The sequence below is a fragment of the Sturnira hondurensis genome, unplaced genomic scaffold, assembly GCF_014824575.4.
Source record: "Sturnira hondurensis isolate 20B ecotype Veracruz unplaced genomic scaffold, ASM1482457v3 Scaffold0001872, whole genome shotgun sequence".
Taxonomy (NCBI): Eukaryota; Metazoa; Chordata; class Mammalia; order Chiroptera; family Phyllostomidae; genus Sturnira; species Sturnira hondurensis.
Window position 1 is genome coordinate 3592084 of NW_028074503.1, and position 18419 is coordinate 3610502.

Here is an 18419-nt window from a genome sequence, read left to right on the forward strand (position 1 = left end):
GCAGTAATAGTGATGTTCGCTTTGTGTGTGATAATTTGTTGTAATTACATATCTTTTATTTTTTGAAAGAGAAACCTCTCCTACTTAATATCAAATGAAAGAAGCTACAAATTGCATATATTTATAGATTGAACATTATGTCAAAGTCTCGAAATTTTTCCACTGAAATTGTCCCTGGTGTTCCAAAAGGGACTTTACTGTAGCTCAATAAGCAGCAATATTCTTTAGGAGAATTTACTAAGTGTCTTGTAGTCATGAAGCAATATTAACTTAGAATGCCCTTTTCAGCATGCAACTGCCATGGCCACGCCACTGACTGTTACTACGATGCAGAAGTTGAGAAGCAGCAGGCAAGCTTGAATACCCAAGGCATCTATGCAGGTGGAGGGGTGTGCATTAATTGTCAGGTGAGGCACCATCTAAGTCAAATGGATGTGTCATGGTAGGAAACAAACACTCATTAAGCCCTGCTCCCCAAAAAGATGTCAAGAAAGTTATAAGCAATTGAAAGCATTTTCTGAAATCATTTCTCTACTTTTGTACACAAAAGTTGTTAGCTGGCTGTAGTTTAGGGATTGAAGGGAAAATGGACTGATGCATGTTTGCCCGTGCTCTGTTGATTAGGTTCTTCGTTTAAGTCTTTGCCTAACTAGAGAGAATTCCTGGCTGTCATCCTGACTGCTGTCCACCTTAGGGTATAAAGGCTCTACAATTAGAGGAAAGTAAGTGTCAACCTCAGTGCTGACCCTAAATTCAGTGTTCAGACAGATTTTAAATCTAGTCTCACTGAGAAAGTACATCAGGATTAATCAATGATGTCTGCCATTGACACCAAATATGAAACACTGATTTTCCATCTTGTGCATAGCACATTTGGGTTCACTGGAAATTAGCTAAGAGCAGAGTGTGGCTGAAGAGGGTATAATGTCCATGAAAATGGTCTATATTGTCACTCAGTCTTGTGGGCTTTTAGAGTGATGTTTTGTTAGAGATACTCTTTTCATGAGCTGCCCATGTATATTTAACCAGGACCACACATGTGTAGAGAGGCCCACCATTCTCTACTCTACACCCTTTATATCCTCTGTCTTTGCAGATAATTAAAATACAAGTAAAATATAGGTCACGTAGTTTCATGTATACGTGAAAATCACAGGGTTTCATGTATAAGTGAAAGATCCAAGGATCTTTTTACAGCTATGCACTACCAGATCCTCAGGTAATTTGTATGCAAATTAAAATTGCAGAAGCTTTGGACTAAGATTTGTAGGTGGAATGCTTCCTGCAGATGAAGGGTCAAGCCCCTTCAACGTGTCTTTAGAATACATTGCTCCTCCTTTTCCTTCTCTCAATGATATTGTGTTTTGTACTTTGCTGTTCCAGTAAAACATCAATCTAGTCTTTTTCACAATGGCTCTGAAGAAGCATTTTTCTTTTGTGTATGAATTATTGAAGTTCTGTTTAGGTTCATTGCACTTTTTTTCCAATTTAGTTTTAAAATGCCTTTATTTAAGTTAGGTCTATCTATACAGAACATAAACTATATTATTTAGCCATTTTTAAATTTAAGAATGATTAACTTTTATATTGTGTTAACAATCAAAGAGCAAGAAAAGAACTTTGCTTCTGTTATAGTTTAGCTCCAAAAGGACCCACAGCCCCCTGAAAACAACTGCAGACTATAGACAAAATACAAAACAGAAAACAAAATAGACCCCCTTTCCAAAACAATGATCTGAAGGCACTGGGGAATCAACAGAAGCAGGAAGATACTGGAGAAGAGCTGCCACTGGATGAAGGGATCAGCTTAGGGGGCAGTTACTTTTATTTTTTCTAACTTTTAGCCAGCAGGCAGGTCAAAGTTGGTGCCATGTGCTTCAGCTAAAATTCCTTCAGAAATAGGGCTTGAAGAGAAAGAGGGCAGAGCTTGGAACAATCACAACTTTTGGAAAGTGAGTGGGGAGTCCAGGGGAAAAGAAATTGAGAGTAAATTCCTAAATTGGTGTATAAATTCTTCTCAAGTTTATGACTGACCCCTGAACTATTCATACACAGGATGGATTTCAGCTAGGACTACAGCAATTTATTTGAGATTTGAGTTACCACTCTAGAGTCAGAGTTTGCAGTTTGAGTAAAATCAGTTGTTTCAAAACAAAATAAAACATTCTTTAGAGAAATATTACAGACTCCAGAGTCTCTATAATATAATATTTGTAATGTCCAGGATACAATTCAAAATTTATTGACATTTGAAGAACCAAAAAAAAGTGACCTATTTGCATGAGAAATCAATAAAGACCTGAAAATCAATCAATCCTGAGATAACCCAGATGTTAATGTAAACAGTTAAGGATTTTAGATCTGCTGTTGTAACTATGCTCCCAGATATAATTACAATTAAGAGACAATAAATATCAGCAGAGAAATAAAAATAATGAAAGAAACCAAATGAAAATCCGAAACTAAAACATACAATATATCAAATTAAAAATTCAATCTATAGGTCCAATAGCAGGATGAAGAAAACAGAACAGTAAGCAAATCTGAAGATAAATTGGTAGGAATTATCCAGTCTGACAAAGAAAAAGAAAAAGATTTCAAAAAACGAACAGAGATTTTAGCAAAGGGTCTAACACACATGTAACTGGAATCCCAGAATAATGGGGAAAGAGTGAAGGGAAAAAGAAAAGAAGAAGCTACAATGGCAGAAAACTCCTTAAATCCTGTAAATGACTATTATTCAAGAGACTTAGTGAAACCAGAGGTGGATACATACAAAGAAAATCCTCTCTGGGCCTAACAGTCAAACTGCTGAAAACCAAAGACAAAGTGAAATGCTTGAAAGTAGGCAGAAAAACAACACGTGACAATATCTGTGGACATCTCATTAGAAGCTATGAAGGTCACAAGATAGTGGAGCCATACCTTTAAAGCACTAAAAGAAAAAAATTGTGGATGCAGACTTTTGTATTTGGCAAAAATATTTTACAAGATGGAAAACAAACAGTTTCATCAATAAAATAAAGCCAGAAATGCTAAAGCAGGTTTTTTTAAGTTAAAGATCTATGATACCAGATGGAAACTCAGATCCTCAGGAAGAAATTAAGAATATTAGATTATAAATGTCTAGTTAAATATCAAAAAGTATTAAAAGTTAAAAAAATGTAGGGATTCTTAAACTGAAAATTATGACATTATATTGTGGGATTTATAGTGTGTGTAGATATAATACGTATACATGTGGAACTATAGTATAAATAACAACAAGGACATATAAGACTACATGGTTTCTACACTGTTTATTCGATGGTGCAATATTAACCCTAATCAGACTGTGAGAGGTTAAGGATGCACATTGTAATCCTAAAGCAACTAACTAACAAAAATAATCCAAAGAGGCATAGCTAAAAGGCTATTAGGTAAATTTAAATGTACTATAGTTTAAAAAAATATACAAATAATCCAAATAAGGTAGGAAAGAAGGAACAGAAGGACGAAATACACATACACACCCACACACACAAAATGGGGAAAATAAAAAATAAATTAAAAAATGACAGACCTATTTCCAATCCTGTCCATACATAGAGATAGATTATATGTTAATGAACTAAATACTCTAATTCAAAAGCAGAAATTGTCAGAATATCAAGACTCAACTTGATATATTCTGCATATAAGAGGTGCATTTTAAATATATAGACATAGATAGGTTGAAAGTAAATGAGTGGAAAAATGTTTTCAATAAATAATAAACAGTAGAAGGATACAGTGGCAATATTATTGTCAGATAAAATAGATTTTAGTACAAGAAAAGCTATAATAAAGATAAATAGAGATACTTCATCACAATTAAAGGATCAATTCATCAGGGAAACATTGCAATAATAATAACAGGTTTAAAATGCATGATGCAAAATTAGACAAAATTAAAAGGAAAAATAGACAATTTTATGATAATAGTCTACTGAGATAGATCACTAGGAAAACTCTGACATTTGAAGCAACATACTTCTAAATAGTCCTTATCAAAAAAGAATCTCGATGGTAATTAGGAAAGATTTTAAATTAAGTAATAATAAAAACACAACACATCCAAATTTGTGGGTTTCAGCTAAAGCAACTTAAAGGGAAATTCACATCTTTATATGTTTGTTCTACCTTAAGAAACTAGTAAATGAGAAGCAAAATGAATCAAAAGTAAGTAGAAAGAAGAAAATAGTAAAGATAAGAGCAGAATTCAATGAAAGAGAAAACATGCAAACAATAAAGAAACTTAACAAAACCAAAAGCTGGTCTTTTGTAAAGGTCAACAAAATCAATCAGGTCCCAGCTGCACTGGTCAGAGAAAAAGAAGAAGGTTACAAGTTACCAGTATATCAAATACAAAAGTGAGTTTGTCATTAGAATTATTATAGACATTGAAAAGAAAATACAAGAATACTGTGAACAAATTTATGCCAACAAAATTATGCCAACAGAGATTAAGTGGAAAGATGTTTTGAAAACTACTGCTTAATAAAACTGATAACACATTAAAGCAGAACATCTGAGTAGCCCTATATCTATAAAAGAAAGTGAGTGTATTATAAAACATTTTCTTTAAAGAAAGTTCTGGACCCAGGTAGTTTTACTGCCAAATTCTGTTGAACATTTAAGGAAGATGTAACACCAATCTTACATGAGCTCTTTTGGAAAACAGAGGAAAGAACACTTCCCAACTTATTTGATGAGGTCAGCATAATCTTAACAGCAAACCCAACAGACATTACATAAAATAAAATTGCTCACTTATATCTTCTATGAACATCATAGATTCAAAACTATTTAACAAAATACTGGAAAATAACATTCAGCAATTATATTGCTGAATTATTATATAATTATATAATATCTTTAGATTATAAAGATAATACATTTTGACAAGTAAGGTTTATCTCCAGGAAGCAAGGTTGATGGAGCATTCAAAAGTCAATCTGTATAATCATATTTGAATAAAAGAGAAGAATCTTTTAAAATATCATTAGACAAAACAAATACCCATTTTATGACAAAAATGTTAGCAAACTAGTAACAGAAATGAAATTCTGCCACTTAATAGAGCATTTATGAAAAACTATGACTATCACCATCTTATTGGTAAACTACTGAACTATTTCCTTCTGAAGTTCAGGAACAGGCAAGGAAGATTGCTTTTCACCACTTCTTTCCAACAGTGCTCTGGAGGTTCTAAGTATTGCACTAAGGCAAGAAAAAGAAATAAAAGGCACTAAGATTAGAAAGGAAAAAGTAGTACCTATATATACAGATGACATGATTATTTGTGTAGAAAATCCTAAGGAATATACAAAACAACTACTATAACTAAAAAGTGAACTGCAAGATACAAGGAATTTATATTAAAAATAATTGTATTTCATCTACTAGTAGCAAGCAACAGGAAAATGAAACAAATATTCCGTTAAAATAGTGTTAAAAACATAAAATTCTTAGGAATAAATTGAGCAAAATATATGCAAGACCTCTATATTAAAGCTAAATAACATTGCTGAGAGAAATTTAGAAAGACCTAAATAAGTGAAAAGATATAACATATTTTTATATTGGAAGATTCACTATTAAGGTATCAATTCTCCCAAAATTGTTCTAAAAATTCAATGCAGGTTTTTTTGATAGAAATTGACAAGTGGATTCTAAAGTTTATATGGTTATATAAATGATCTAGAATATGCAAAGCCATCTTGAAGAAGTATAATAATGTTAGAGAAATTATATTATCTTACTTTATGACTAACTATGAAGCTATAGTAATCAAAACAGTGTGATGTCAAGATAGGACAGACAGATCAGTATAACAGAATAGGGAGCACAGAAACAGATCCATACTTATATAGACATTTGTTTTTTGATAAAAAATACCAAAGCAATCCAATGGGTGGTAGGGTGGGGAGAAAGTTCTTTCAACAAAAGGTTCTGAAATAACTGGATATTTATATGGGAAAAATAAACTTTGACCCCTACCTCAAATCATATAAAAAACTAAATTAAAGCTAAAACTATAAACCTTTAGAGAAAAATATAGGAGACCAACTTTGTGATTCAAAGGATGATAAGTTTTCTTAGGTCATGGAAAGCAATTACCATAAAAAATGACAAACTAAATTTCATCAGAATTAAAAATTTGTGCTCACAAAAGATACTATTAAGAAAATAAATAGGCAAGCTACAGATAGAGATAAAGTATTACAAAACATAAATCTGACAAATGTTTGATATCCAGGATACATAAAGAACACCCCCAGCTCAATAATGAAAAGACAAATAATCCAATAAAACACACAAAAGATTTTTTAAAAGATTTTATTTATTTATTTTAGAGAGGGGGAGGGTGGTAGAAAAAAGGGAAAGAAAAATCAGTGTATGATTGACTCTCATGTCCCCTTGTTGGGGACCTGCCCTGCCACCTAGGCGTGCTCCCTGACTGGGCATCGAACCAGTGACCCTTTGATTTGCAGGCCAGCACTCAATCCACTGAGCCACACCAGCCAGGGCTGCACAAAACATTTGAACAGCTGCCTCACAAAAGTAGACATATGGATGGCAGATAAGTATACAACAAATGGCATAACATTATTAGTTACCAGAGAAATGCAAAGTAAAATTATGACTCACCACCCGTTTTGGTGAGAGTGTAGAACAATTATACTATCATGCATTGTTGGTGTGAATGAAAAAATGCTACAACTGCTTTGGGAAATGTTTTAGCAGTTTTTTTTTAAAAATTAACACAAACACCTACTCTTTGACTCACAAATTTCACTCATAGGCACTTATCTATGAGAAGTGGAAATGTATGTTTACAAAAAAGTTTTTAGTAGCTTTAAGCGCAATAGCACCTGACTGGGAGTAGCGCAGGTGCCCATCAATAGTAGACTGGATGAAGACAGTTTGACATACTTAAACAGTGGAATGCCAATGAACAATAGAGAGGTACAAACTAGTGATGCATGCAACAATGTACAAGAATCGTCACAACATCATGCTAAGTGAAAGAAACTTCCCAAATAGAATGCATATAGTATGAAAGCCATTTAAGTGAAATTCTGGAACAAGAGAAACTAATTAATAGTGGGAAAAATCAGAACTCTGGTTGGCTCCAGGAAGATGGTGATGGGGATTGACTAGGAAGGATTATGGGAAACTTTCTGAGGTGATGGTATTGTTCTATATCTAGATAGAAGCTTGGGGTTCACAGATGTATGCATTTGTCACAACTCGCTGATGTACGATTAAGAGAGATCTGTACTTGTATATAAATTTTACACCAAAAAACTGTAGGCAAACCTTGAACCGTAGTTAATTATATGCATGCTAAACTTTTGGGGGGGAGTGACTGATAGCTACAATTTATTTTGAAATACATAAAAATAAGATAGACTGGTGGATAGATAGGGAAAGAGTAAATGGGTAATTCTGTGATAACACAAATATAGTAAAATATTCATGGTAACTTCTACATAGGGTGTGCATTGGTGTTCACTGTACAACTTTAAATATCTTACAATAAAATTTAGGGGATAAAGAGCAATCAAAAAAAGAAGGCAAGGGACACAACATTTTTGTCAGTGACTACTCAATATCTTTCCCTTTAATGAAATATTGATGTTCTTAACTAAGGTTGAAGATTACCCAATTTATTTGAGATGATGCTTGAAGATAATTTGCCTTCATTAACTAAAACAGAGTCTTTAGCTTCTTCCATGGAGACATGACTTTTGATCTAAGTCTTGAGCTTGTTTCCTAGCTGTTTGTGTCCTTGATATGTTGGTCTCCCTATATCCAAACTGGTGGTCTCCTCCCCCACCCCCACACACCACACACACCACACAAAGCTAAGAGATGGGATCAAGAAACAGATGAAGCTCACATGGCTAGATGCCCTCCTGTAACAAATCCCACAATATGACACAAAATATAACAAATAAGCAAAATACCCTCTCTTTCTAGAATGTACAAAAGAATGAAAAATAAGAAAGAGTTTTATTAACAGACCAAGGATTTCAAGAGATTCTAAAAAGACATAAAATGGAAGCACACACATGCAGGAGAACACAGTTGTGGGTTGTGGATGATTTGGAGACACTCCAAGAGGCAACAGATAGAAGAAATTAACTGTGAAGCTGCATTCAAACCTATAAAACTTTATTGGAGTTTATAAAAGAAGACCAGTATGAAAAGCCTCCAGACGTAATGTTATAAATATACCATTTCTACAAAACCAGTCTATAAACTCAGTACAATTGCGATCAGAATTCCATAGGATAGTTTTATTTCAATTTTTAAATATATTTTATAGTTATTTTATTGCAGTTGTCCCAATTTTTCCCCCTTTGCCCTACTCCACCCAGCCCACCCCCTGCTCCCACAGTCAGTCCCCACTCTGCTGTTCATACCCATGGGTCCTTTATACCTGTTCCTTGACTAGTCCCTTCCCTTTCTTTCCACACTTATCTCAATCCCCCCTCCCCTCTGGTTGTTGTCAATTTATTCTTTGTTTCCATGTCTCTGGTACTATTTTGCTTGTTAGTTTATTTTGTTCATTAATTTCCTCTTATAAGTGAGATCATATGGTATTTGTCTTTTACCATCTGGCTTATTTCACTTAGCATAATACTCTCCAATTCCATCCATGCTGTTGCAAAGGGTAGGAGCTCCTTTCTTTCTGCTGTGTAGTTTCCCTTGTGTAAACGTACCACGTTTTTTGATCTACTCATTTACTGATGGGCACTCAGGCTGTTTCCAGCACTTGGCTGTTGTAAATTGTGTTGCTATGAACATTGGGACGCGTAAGTTCTTTTGAACTGCTGTTTCAGGATTCTTAGGGTATATCCCTTCAGTGGAATTGCTGGGTCAAAAAGCAGTTCTATTTTTAGTTTTTTGAGGAAATTCCATACTGGTTTCCACAGTGGCTGTACCAGTCTGCATTTCCACCAACAGTGCACTAGGCTTCCCTTTCTCCACATCCTCGCCAGCACTTGTTTTTTGTTGATTTATTAATGAACAACCTAACCCTACATCTACAAGAACTAGAGAAACAACAACAAACAAATCCCAGAGTGAGTAGAGGGAAGGAAATAATCAAGATCAGAGCAGAATTAAATGACATAGAGACTAAAAAAATCAATTTAAGAGATGAATTTAGGAGTTGGTTCTTTGAAAAGATCAACAGAATTGACAAACTTCCAACCAGGGTCACTAAGAAAAAAAGAGAGAGGACCCAAATAAATAAAATTGAAAATGAAAGAGAAGCTACAACTGATACCACAGAAATACAAAGGATAGTTAAGAAATCATTACAAACAGCTATATGCCATGAAATGAACAAATTTCTGGAAACATACAATCTTCCAAAACTGAATCAAGAAGAGGCAGAAGGCCTGAATAGACCAATAACAACTAGTGAAATTGAAGTAGTAATCAAAAAACTCATGGCACACAAAAGTCCTGGCTTCACAGGTGAATTTAGCAAACATTTAAAGAAGAACTGACTCCTAACCTCCTAACTCCTAACCTCTCAATCTATTCCAAAAAGTTCAAGAAGAGGGAAGTCTCCCAAACTCTTTTTTACAAGGCCAGTATCATCCTAATTCCAAAATCAGACAAAGACAAAACAGAGAAAGAAAACTACAGGCCATTATCTCTGATGAACATAGGTGCCAAAATCCTCAACAAAATATTGGAAGTCCAATAGGACATTTTTAATGAAGATTGGCTGACTGACCCTAAAATTCTTATTGATAAAATAACATGTGAGAATAGGTGAATAATTATGGAGAAAATTTATCTTCATGGATATCAAAACATACCATGAATCTGTATTGAGCATGGACTCAATGCAGGAGTAAATAGTTCAATAAACTCTAATAGAGAATCTAGAAACATATGCTTGCAGGTGTTAAAATTTGGTTTACAGTAAAATTGGCATTTTTAGTGGAAGAGAGGGGTGGGCCTTACATATATGATGTTGGGACATGAAGTTGGCTCTTCATTTTCAGAAAAAAGTGTCACCTTGTCTTATGCTGTATACACAGGGACGTGGGGAGTCTTGACAAGGAAGGGAGGACAGAGGGCTGTTGCAGCAGGGTCAGTGGCCTGGGTGAGCCACAAGGTGATGCTTCAAGAGGAAGTCTGCATTTGCGGGTAGAACACGTACCCCACAGCAGCCGTCTAGCAGAAACCCAGCTGTCTGAGTCAGTTCAGGCTGCTTGAATAAATATACCATAGTGCGTGTGGATTAAATAATACAGTTATTCCTCACAGTTCTGGAGGCCAGGAAGTCCAAGATCAAGGTGCTGGCAGGTCCAGTGTTCAGTGAGGGACCACTTTTTTGGTGTGCAGGTAACTGCCCTCTAGTCGTATCCTTCGTATGTTGCAGAAATTCTCTCTCTTCTCATAAGGTTACTAGTCCTATCAGGAGGGCCCCGCCCTCATGATCTCCCTACCTCCCAAACACCCCGTCTTCAAATACCATCACATCAGGGATTGGATTTCAAATATATGAATTGGGGGGGTGGAGGTCAAAGACATTCAGTCAATAGCACCAGTTAGCCTGACTGTCTCCCAGCTTTTCTATGTGGTGCTAGTAATGGATGAATGATAACTATCTACCATCAGCTCTAGCTGGTAACAGGCAGTGGGCACATCACAGGCAGGCTGGGCCTGCAGACTTTTAGGCAGTCAGGAATTTAACCCAAGAATTAAAATCAAATCCAAGCCAGCATGTGAAGGAGCCAGAGTATTATTCTGCAGGGCAGTCACTTACCAGAGATGACCATGTTCTCATGTGGCATTGATTTGATTTTAATTCTTGGGTTTACTGTTTTAAGTATTGCCTTGGGGATGCAACATTTTAAATAGGGTGGCCAGTTCCCTGGGATTTGGCATTTGAGTGAAGACCTGAAAGAAGCAAGAGAATGAGCTAGACATGTGTCTGGGAGAAAGTGTTCCAGGCAGAGAGAAAGCAGTGCAAAGGGCCCTGAGAGGGAGCAAGGGGCCCTGTGTGGCCAGAGAGGAGTGGGCAGGGGTAGACAAGTCAGAGAGGTAGCCGAGGCCAGATCGTGTTGGCCTTAGGAAGGAAAGTCAGACCAGGGCTTTTCAGGAGCATGTGGACCACAAGTGCACTTCCCCTGTGCTTGAGGTCCACAGAAATGGAAGTCAGCTACAGTGTTGTGGGTGTAGTCAAGGAACAGAGAAAGGCAGAGATGGGTTTTAGCCTGAAGATTGCAAAGCACCTTGGAAGTTTTGCTTAGAGGAATTAAGACTGAAGAACGATCCAAGCAGGGCTGGGTTTCTGGGTGAGCATTGCCAGCTTCTCTGGGAGGTGCCAAAGGAGGGGGTGAGTGTGGTGGTAGGCTCGTCTCCGGCATAGATCCCATTGGTGCCCATCCTACTGATGAGCTTGGGCAGCTGAGGGTTCCCATCTTGTTTAGTGATCTGTAAATGTGAATTCAAGTACCCACCCCTCCCAATGAGATTGCTTCTTCATTGCTTCCAATACAGAAATTAGGGAACCACTGTTCGTAGGTCTCAATCTGACCTCTCTCCAACCATGACCTTGGGTGTCCATAGATAAAGCGTGTGTCATCACCATCAGGGCTCTGTGTGGATTCTGGACAACTACCTGAGATCTGAAGGCCAACCATGGGCATTACTCATCTTTGGGGTGATTTTCTGTTTTCTTTTGGCCTCTTATTGCTGTTGTTTATGTCTTAAAAATGTAACTTCTCTGTGGCAGGTGCTTCACTGACCAAGCTTTGTGTAAGAAGGGAGAGCCCACTGGGCTGCCCACTTCAGAGAACTTCTCATTTCCTACTCCACTGGGAAAAAATTGGGAAGCCAAGGTCAACCTGATGTTCTCTGTCTATTATAAGTCACAGTGGCAAGCAACAGAGAGGTTCATTGGCATTTGATGGGAAGAAGGGTGGACTACAGCTGCTTCTTATTTGCCCAGAATGTTTATGCATGTAAATGTTAAGTCAGAGAAGTGGCCAGTGTGGTTTTAGACTTCAGTGTTAAAGTGAATTCAGATTTTTACCCACAGGACAAGGAGTGGTAATAAATAAAAGTCTGTAATTAATAAAATCATCTAAAAAGGGGGAGAGGATACAGAAAGTGTCTTTGTTCTCCCATCTGTGATTCTATGCAGACCCCTTTTGGGTCCAAGTGTCTTATATTTGTCTTTCAACTTCCAGTTGCCTTTCCTTTCATTAATGAAAGAACACTGTCCCCCTAACTGTTTCCAAATTAGAGAGTGAGAGAAGCAGAATTGAGCTGGATCCATGGTGTGCAGTTCTTGGAAACTGGTGATGCATGTTGGGTAATTTGATTTGTGGCAATTAAAGGGATTAATCATGAAATATAAAAAGCTGCCTACTATTATACTTTAAAGTGAGCTCTGTGTATGAGACTCATGCCTACATTTTCCACTCATGTTACAGAAATGTTTAGGAAATGGTTTCATGACTAAAGTGCAGATTAAATTAGAATGGCAAGAGAAGAGGATCTGTATATGTGATTTCTTCCAAAAGCAGAGATGGTAAAAATACATACATGACCTTTTATTCCTTGGGTAAACCTAAGGGTGATTTATTACCCACACTTCTTCTGAATAAAGCTTTGAAGGGTGGTCCTCTTGAGCTTTTTTTCTCACTCAAGTATCAGGTACTTCATCAAGCAAATTCTGTGATGGGGGTGGGGCAACCTGGGTTTTCCAGGTCATGGTACTTACTCTCATTTACTCTTCCAATGAGAAAAAAATTCCAGAGCCAAATGTAAACCAGTATCCTGTGGTAAGTCTTGCAGACTGAAGGTCAAGATAAATACTGTGTGTGTGTGACTGAAATTACAGGTGTATATAACAGAATTATTTCCCTGGATGAATAGCACAGAATAACAATGTCTTCAGCAATATATATATANGTGATTTCTTCCAAAAGCAGAGATGGTAAAAATACATACATGACCTTTTATTCCTTGGGTAAACCTAAGGGTGATTTATTACCCACACTTCTTCTGAATAAAGCTTTGAAGGGTGGTCCTCTTGAGCTTTTTTTCTCACTCAAGTATCAGGTACTTCATCAAGCAAATTCTGTGATGGGGGTGGGGCAACCTGGGTTTTCCAGGTCATGATACTTACTCTCATTTACTCTTCCAATGAGAAAAAAATTCCAGAGCCAAATGTAAATCAGTATCCTGTGGTAAGTCTTGCAGACTGAAGGTCAAGATAAATACTGTGTGTGTGTGACTGAAATTACAGGTGTACATAACAGAATTATTTCCCTGGATGAATAGCACAGAATAACAATGTCTTCAGCAATATATATGCCTCTAAATTTCTTTTGCTTCTTTCTAGCATAACACGGCAGGTATAAACTGTGAAAAGTGTGCTAAGGGTTATTATCGCCCTCATGGCGTTCCAGTCGATGCCCCCCATGGCTGCATCCGTAAGTTTCATTTCAAGTTGGTGCGTCTGACACTGTGTGTGCTGCTTTGGGGAGGTCACCAGGCTAAAGCCCCGCATTGGTTAGTAGTTCTCATCTTTCCCTCTCTCTCCATATTATTGGTCACTCCTGACTGTGTGACCTCAGGCAGGTACATAATCTTGCTAAGCCTTCTACTTCTTATATATAAGTAGAAATGGGAATATACACCCTAAAATTAAATGAAATGCCCCCCAAAGCCCCTAAGAAAACACTGAACATTGGACCTGTCACACACTAGGCCTGCAACAAATGTGAGCCCCTCTGTTTCTTGTTGTTTGACATGTTTCTATGACCTCTGATAATTTCAAAAAATTTCCAGGAGTAGCATCAAGTTAACATAGTAAAGATTTTACAAGGATTTAATAATAGTCCCAATATTTAAAATAGCTACAATTTATCAAGCATTTGCTATATGCAAGGCCTTGCCTAAATACTTTCACAATGTCTTATTTAATTCTCACAATAAGTTTAGGACATTGTATTATTATTCTCATTTTTAGATATGGGGAAATCAAAGGGTCTGAGTAGTCACAAATTTTGGCCCAGTTAACAAAACCACTAACTGGTGGATCCAGGAGATAGTTCACTTCTGTCTGGAGTCACCGTGCTATTCCACATCCATTGTATAGAAAAATGCCACTGGTTCTTCCCTGTGGAATTATCAGTCGGAGGTCTGACTGTGGACTTTGTCCTGCACGTGTATCCTGTTGGGTTTTTTCCTGTGCTGGGCCTCCACGGTTCTCTGGCTGCCATGGTTGGGAAAAACTCCAGTCCTGAAGCTGGTCTCTGTGCCCTACCATTTCCAAAATTCATTTGTCATATCATTAAGATTTGAGGGCATCAGAGTCAGAGTATTGGATGTGTGAACTCCAATCTGTCTCTCTCTAGGACAGTAAGTTGTTAAGTGTGTTCCCATTTTCTTTTTTCTTTAAAGTGTGTTTGCATTTTCCTTCCCTGTTCCACATCATCCTACAAAGTAACATGTCCATCATTTCTTGCATCCACACAAAATAGGCATTCGTAAAGGAAGACAAACATCATGAATGCAGTCATACCTTGTTAGGAACCTCAATTTTCCATCACTTCCCTATTTTCTTTTTTTGTCATCCAAGTTTTCTCAGGGAGATATTAGAAGCTTAGCACAAAGAATGCACAGGACCCCAAAATCCTAAACAAATTAAACAAAGGACACCAGGAGAAGTGGGGCTGAGGTGAGGGAGCTGGAGCGTCCTTGACAGCTCACAGCTTCTCCAATCTCCCAGCTCCTCATGGGACATGTACCGCGCTGGGCTATGGCAGCATTTCTGCTGTACAAGGTGAGGGTTTGCCAGCTCAAGGGAAGCGCCCAGGTGAGGGGTTTACCAAACCTCTTATACCCCAAGTATGTCCCTCTGAGATGCAAACCTAATAATTGTGTCGGTTGCAAAAACTGCCTTCCATAAGCCACAGCGCTTGAATCGAGCATTTGGATTGTGGGCACAGTCTTGCTACACTGTCTACAGATTACATACCCACGTCCAGGCATCCTACACGAGTTCACAGCACAGCTGCGTGATGATGACCACGACGTGGACATCACAGCTGGGCAGGAGAGGCTGAGCCCAGCAGACCTGCCAGCAGCTACAGCACATGGCCACCAGCCCCACTGACTGTAGTTGATGCAGGCTTTCCCTCTTCTGCGGTGAGCTGGGCAGAGCTCAGTATAATCAACTACATTCTTGAAAATGTCTCAGTGTGGATGCTCATTAAAGCTCATCTCTGTGGGTCCATGGGGTTCAGCCAATGAGAACTATGTATGAAGTGGAAAACAGGAGGTATGCTTTCAAGAACAACTCTAGACCAATGATGAAGCATTAAACATTGCCCGAGAAGTATCGGGACATATTTGCTTCAGTAAGTGCAGCAGCCTGATCCTTTGACACCTGAAATTTCTCTAAGCCTGCAGCTGTAACCCTGAGCATGCAGATGGCTGTGAGCAGGGCTCAGGCCGCTGTACCTGCAAGCCCAATTTCCATGGAGACAACTGTGAGGCATGTGCTGTCGGATACTACAATTTCCCTTTTTGCGTGAGTAAGTACCACTGCAAAAGTAAAGACCTCCCTTCTCAGCACATAGTTGGGCTTTGCACATTAATAGCTGAGGACATGGCAGGTGGTGGAGGAGGGGAGGGGGTACAAATGGGGCCCAGTAGGTTGTATTTACCTGAAAGTGTTTTTAAAAGTTTGGAACATAGAATTGATAGAATTATGTTTTGTAGTCTTCTTTATGTCCAAAGTGTTAGGTTGTACCATAGACATGGCCATCTCATTGGGTCAAAAGGGTCAAATATTGACAATTTCACCTCAGAAATCCACGTCTGTGATGCTTCTTCATGAACCTAGAATTGATGTCATGGTCTGTAGATGTTTGTTTGCACACATGTAGTGTGTGTCATGTTTTGGGTGACCAGGAGGATGTGTTTCCTCTTTCCCGAGGTACAGTAGGCCCCCACCTCACCCCACCGCAGTGATCTCAGTGAACGTCTCAGCAGCTTGGAGAGAAAAATATGTGTCTGTTAGAAATACTGTAGAACATAAGGCAGGGGAATCCTTGAAATCAACTATGCAATTTGTGGTTAGAGCCATGGTCTGGTCATTCGCCCACAAGATAAAAACTGCAGTCTAGTGTTGGGACAAGAGCCCCCAGTGCTGCGTGAGTTCTCGCCCATTCCCACACTCACAACCCTGCACTCACAGGAGAAGCACGTCAAGCTGTGGGGCAAGGCAGGGGGCAGGTCTCCCATGACTCGGTGGCTGGGGGTCCAGGCTCACACTGTCCCAGGATAATTGTTAAATTAGTGCCACTTTTACTGCCAAGTGTCCTGGTGTGAAGAGTAAATTACATGATCATCTGATGTTTAAAGGAACCAATTTTAAGCCAGAACATAGTAGCATCAAATCAGGACTCAATCAACTTGGAATCTGCAGTTCCTGGATGAGGCTGAGCAGAAACTGTGTTCTCCTTTTTAGTGGAGAAATGAAACCTGAAGTAATGTTATGGTGTAAACAAAATTGGGTGGGGGGAAATCTTGCAAGAAAACTTTTAAGAAGCTAGTCTCCATTTTACATTAAAAACCAATAAAGTTGTTAAAGTCAAGCCATCCTGCTTAGCCTGGGATGTGGCTATTGTGAGTGCAAAATATCTATTTCTGTTTGTTAATGTGCAGATAAGAGTGTCTGACCAGTCTGGCTTCAATTACTAGATGCATTTTAAATACGATAATGCTGTCTTTCTTTAAGTTAGTCTCCACAGCTGCTTTTCACTAAATTAGAGAGGGCTTCTTCCTAGTTAGTACAATTTAGTATTTTATTTTACTGTCTTCTTAATCCTCTGAGTTTTTTAATATACTCTTTTTCTAGGAATTCCCATTTTTCCTATTTCTGCTCCAAGTCTAGAAGATCCAATAGCTGGAGATATAAGAGGTAAGTTACCTCTCTTTTTTATTGACCTTCAGTGAAGATATTATGCCCCCTGGTCTCTCAGTCTACTTCCTGTGCACACTGCCATGTCCAAGTTCAGGGAAAATGGCAAGGTGTCCTGAGGCATCTCCTATTTGAACCCCTCACCCTTCCCCTCATCATTTTCTACACCGATCTGTCTTTTGCAAGGCACTACCTGATTAAGGAAATGAAGCAGAGCTTGGACTATCAATCCATTACTGGCTCAGAGCCTTCAGTCGCGATCAGTGCTCACTGTCTTCTTTGGGTTCCCCATGAAGAAGCCCCGAGAAAGGAGTGCCAGCAGTTTGTTCGGGCCCAATCCCAGGAAGCACCAATAAGCAGCAGTGCCCAACCTTTTTGGCACCAGGGACCGGTTTCATGGAAGACAGTTTTTCCACAGACCAGGGGTGGGGAATGGTTTCCTTGCATTACATTCAGGCTCCCCTCCTGCTATGTGGCCCAGTTTCTAACAGGCCACAGACCGGTAGTGGTCCATGGTCTGACGTTGGGGGACCTGAATAAGGGAATGAGTCAGGGAGTAAAAGAAGCTGTTATACAGATTCATTAGCAAGCAAGGTCCTACTGCAGCACCTGGAGCCCCACCCCTCTGCACACAGGATTTACTCAGCATTATCTGGACTGAAGGAGTAATTTCAATTACCTGCCACCAGTGAAGGGCTGCCTCTGGGGCATTAACTCTGTGGCACCTCCAGCTTGGCCTGCAGCTGGGGTGCTCCTGCAGCCTGAACACTCCCCTGGGCAGAGGGATGGCAGAGGTGTGCAGGAAGCAGCCTTTGGGGTGGAGAGGTGTGTGTGCCACACCTACCAAATTTCCCATTCTGCAAGTATTTTATGATCCCTGATTATATACACAGTGACATTCTGGCTGTGTGTGTGTTGAGGGGGGGTAGCATTCCCAGCCCTCTTAGAGCTTATATTCCAGTTGGGGAACTCATACGATAACATACACAGTATACAAACCACTAAACAAATAAAATTTCTAATGTGCTAGATTATGATACATGGGGCTGGGTCCTATAGAAGGTCACTACTTTTACGGGAGAGTCATTCACATTGCAGGTATAAACTAGCCCACATGGGAATGTTGCAGGCCTTTAGGTTAGATTCTGGAGCTGTGGGAAGTTTCCTACCTAAACCCCACAATGACACACACCAACATCGCATGCATACAGCCCATGACCATCTCAGTCACCCACTGACATCGCTTCTCATTCCCCAGGGCGTCCAGATGCTCTCTCTGGTGTGCAGGCAGTGAGAGGCATGTGAGAGCACATGTGCTGCTCCTTTGGGCATGTCTGGGGTCGGGGTGGACAGAGAAGGGGCACTTGTGACCAGACAAGAAGATGGCCTCTGGAGAGATCTCCTTGGCAGAGGAGTT

General features: G+C 39.0%; 1 protein-coding gene across 1 annotated transcript in view; it reads left to right on the forward strand.

Annotated features, from left to right (window-relative positions):
- LAMA3 (laminin subunit alpha 3) overlaps positions 1–18419 on the forward strand; it is a 255409-nt gene that overhangs the window by 75502 nt on the left and 161488 nt on the right. The window contains exons 8-11 of the mRNA XM_037031991.1: positions 289–407; positions 13412–13502; positions 15480–15611; positions 16940–17002. Of these exons, the coding sequence (XP_036887886.1) occupies positions 289–407; positions 13412–13502; positions 15480–15611; positions 16940–17002 (405 nt within the window). The remainder of the gene's footprint in view (positions 1–288; positions 408–13411; positions 13503–15479; positions 15612–16939; positions 17003–18419) is intronic.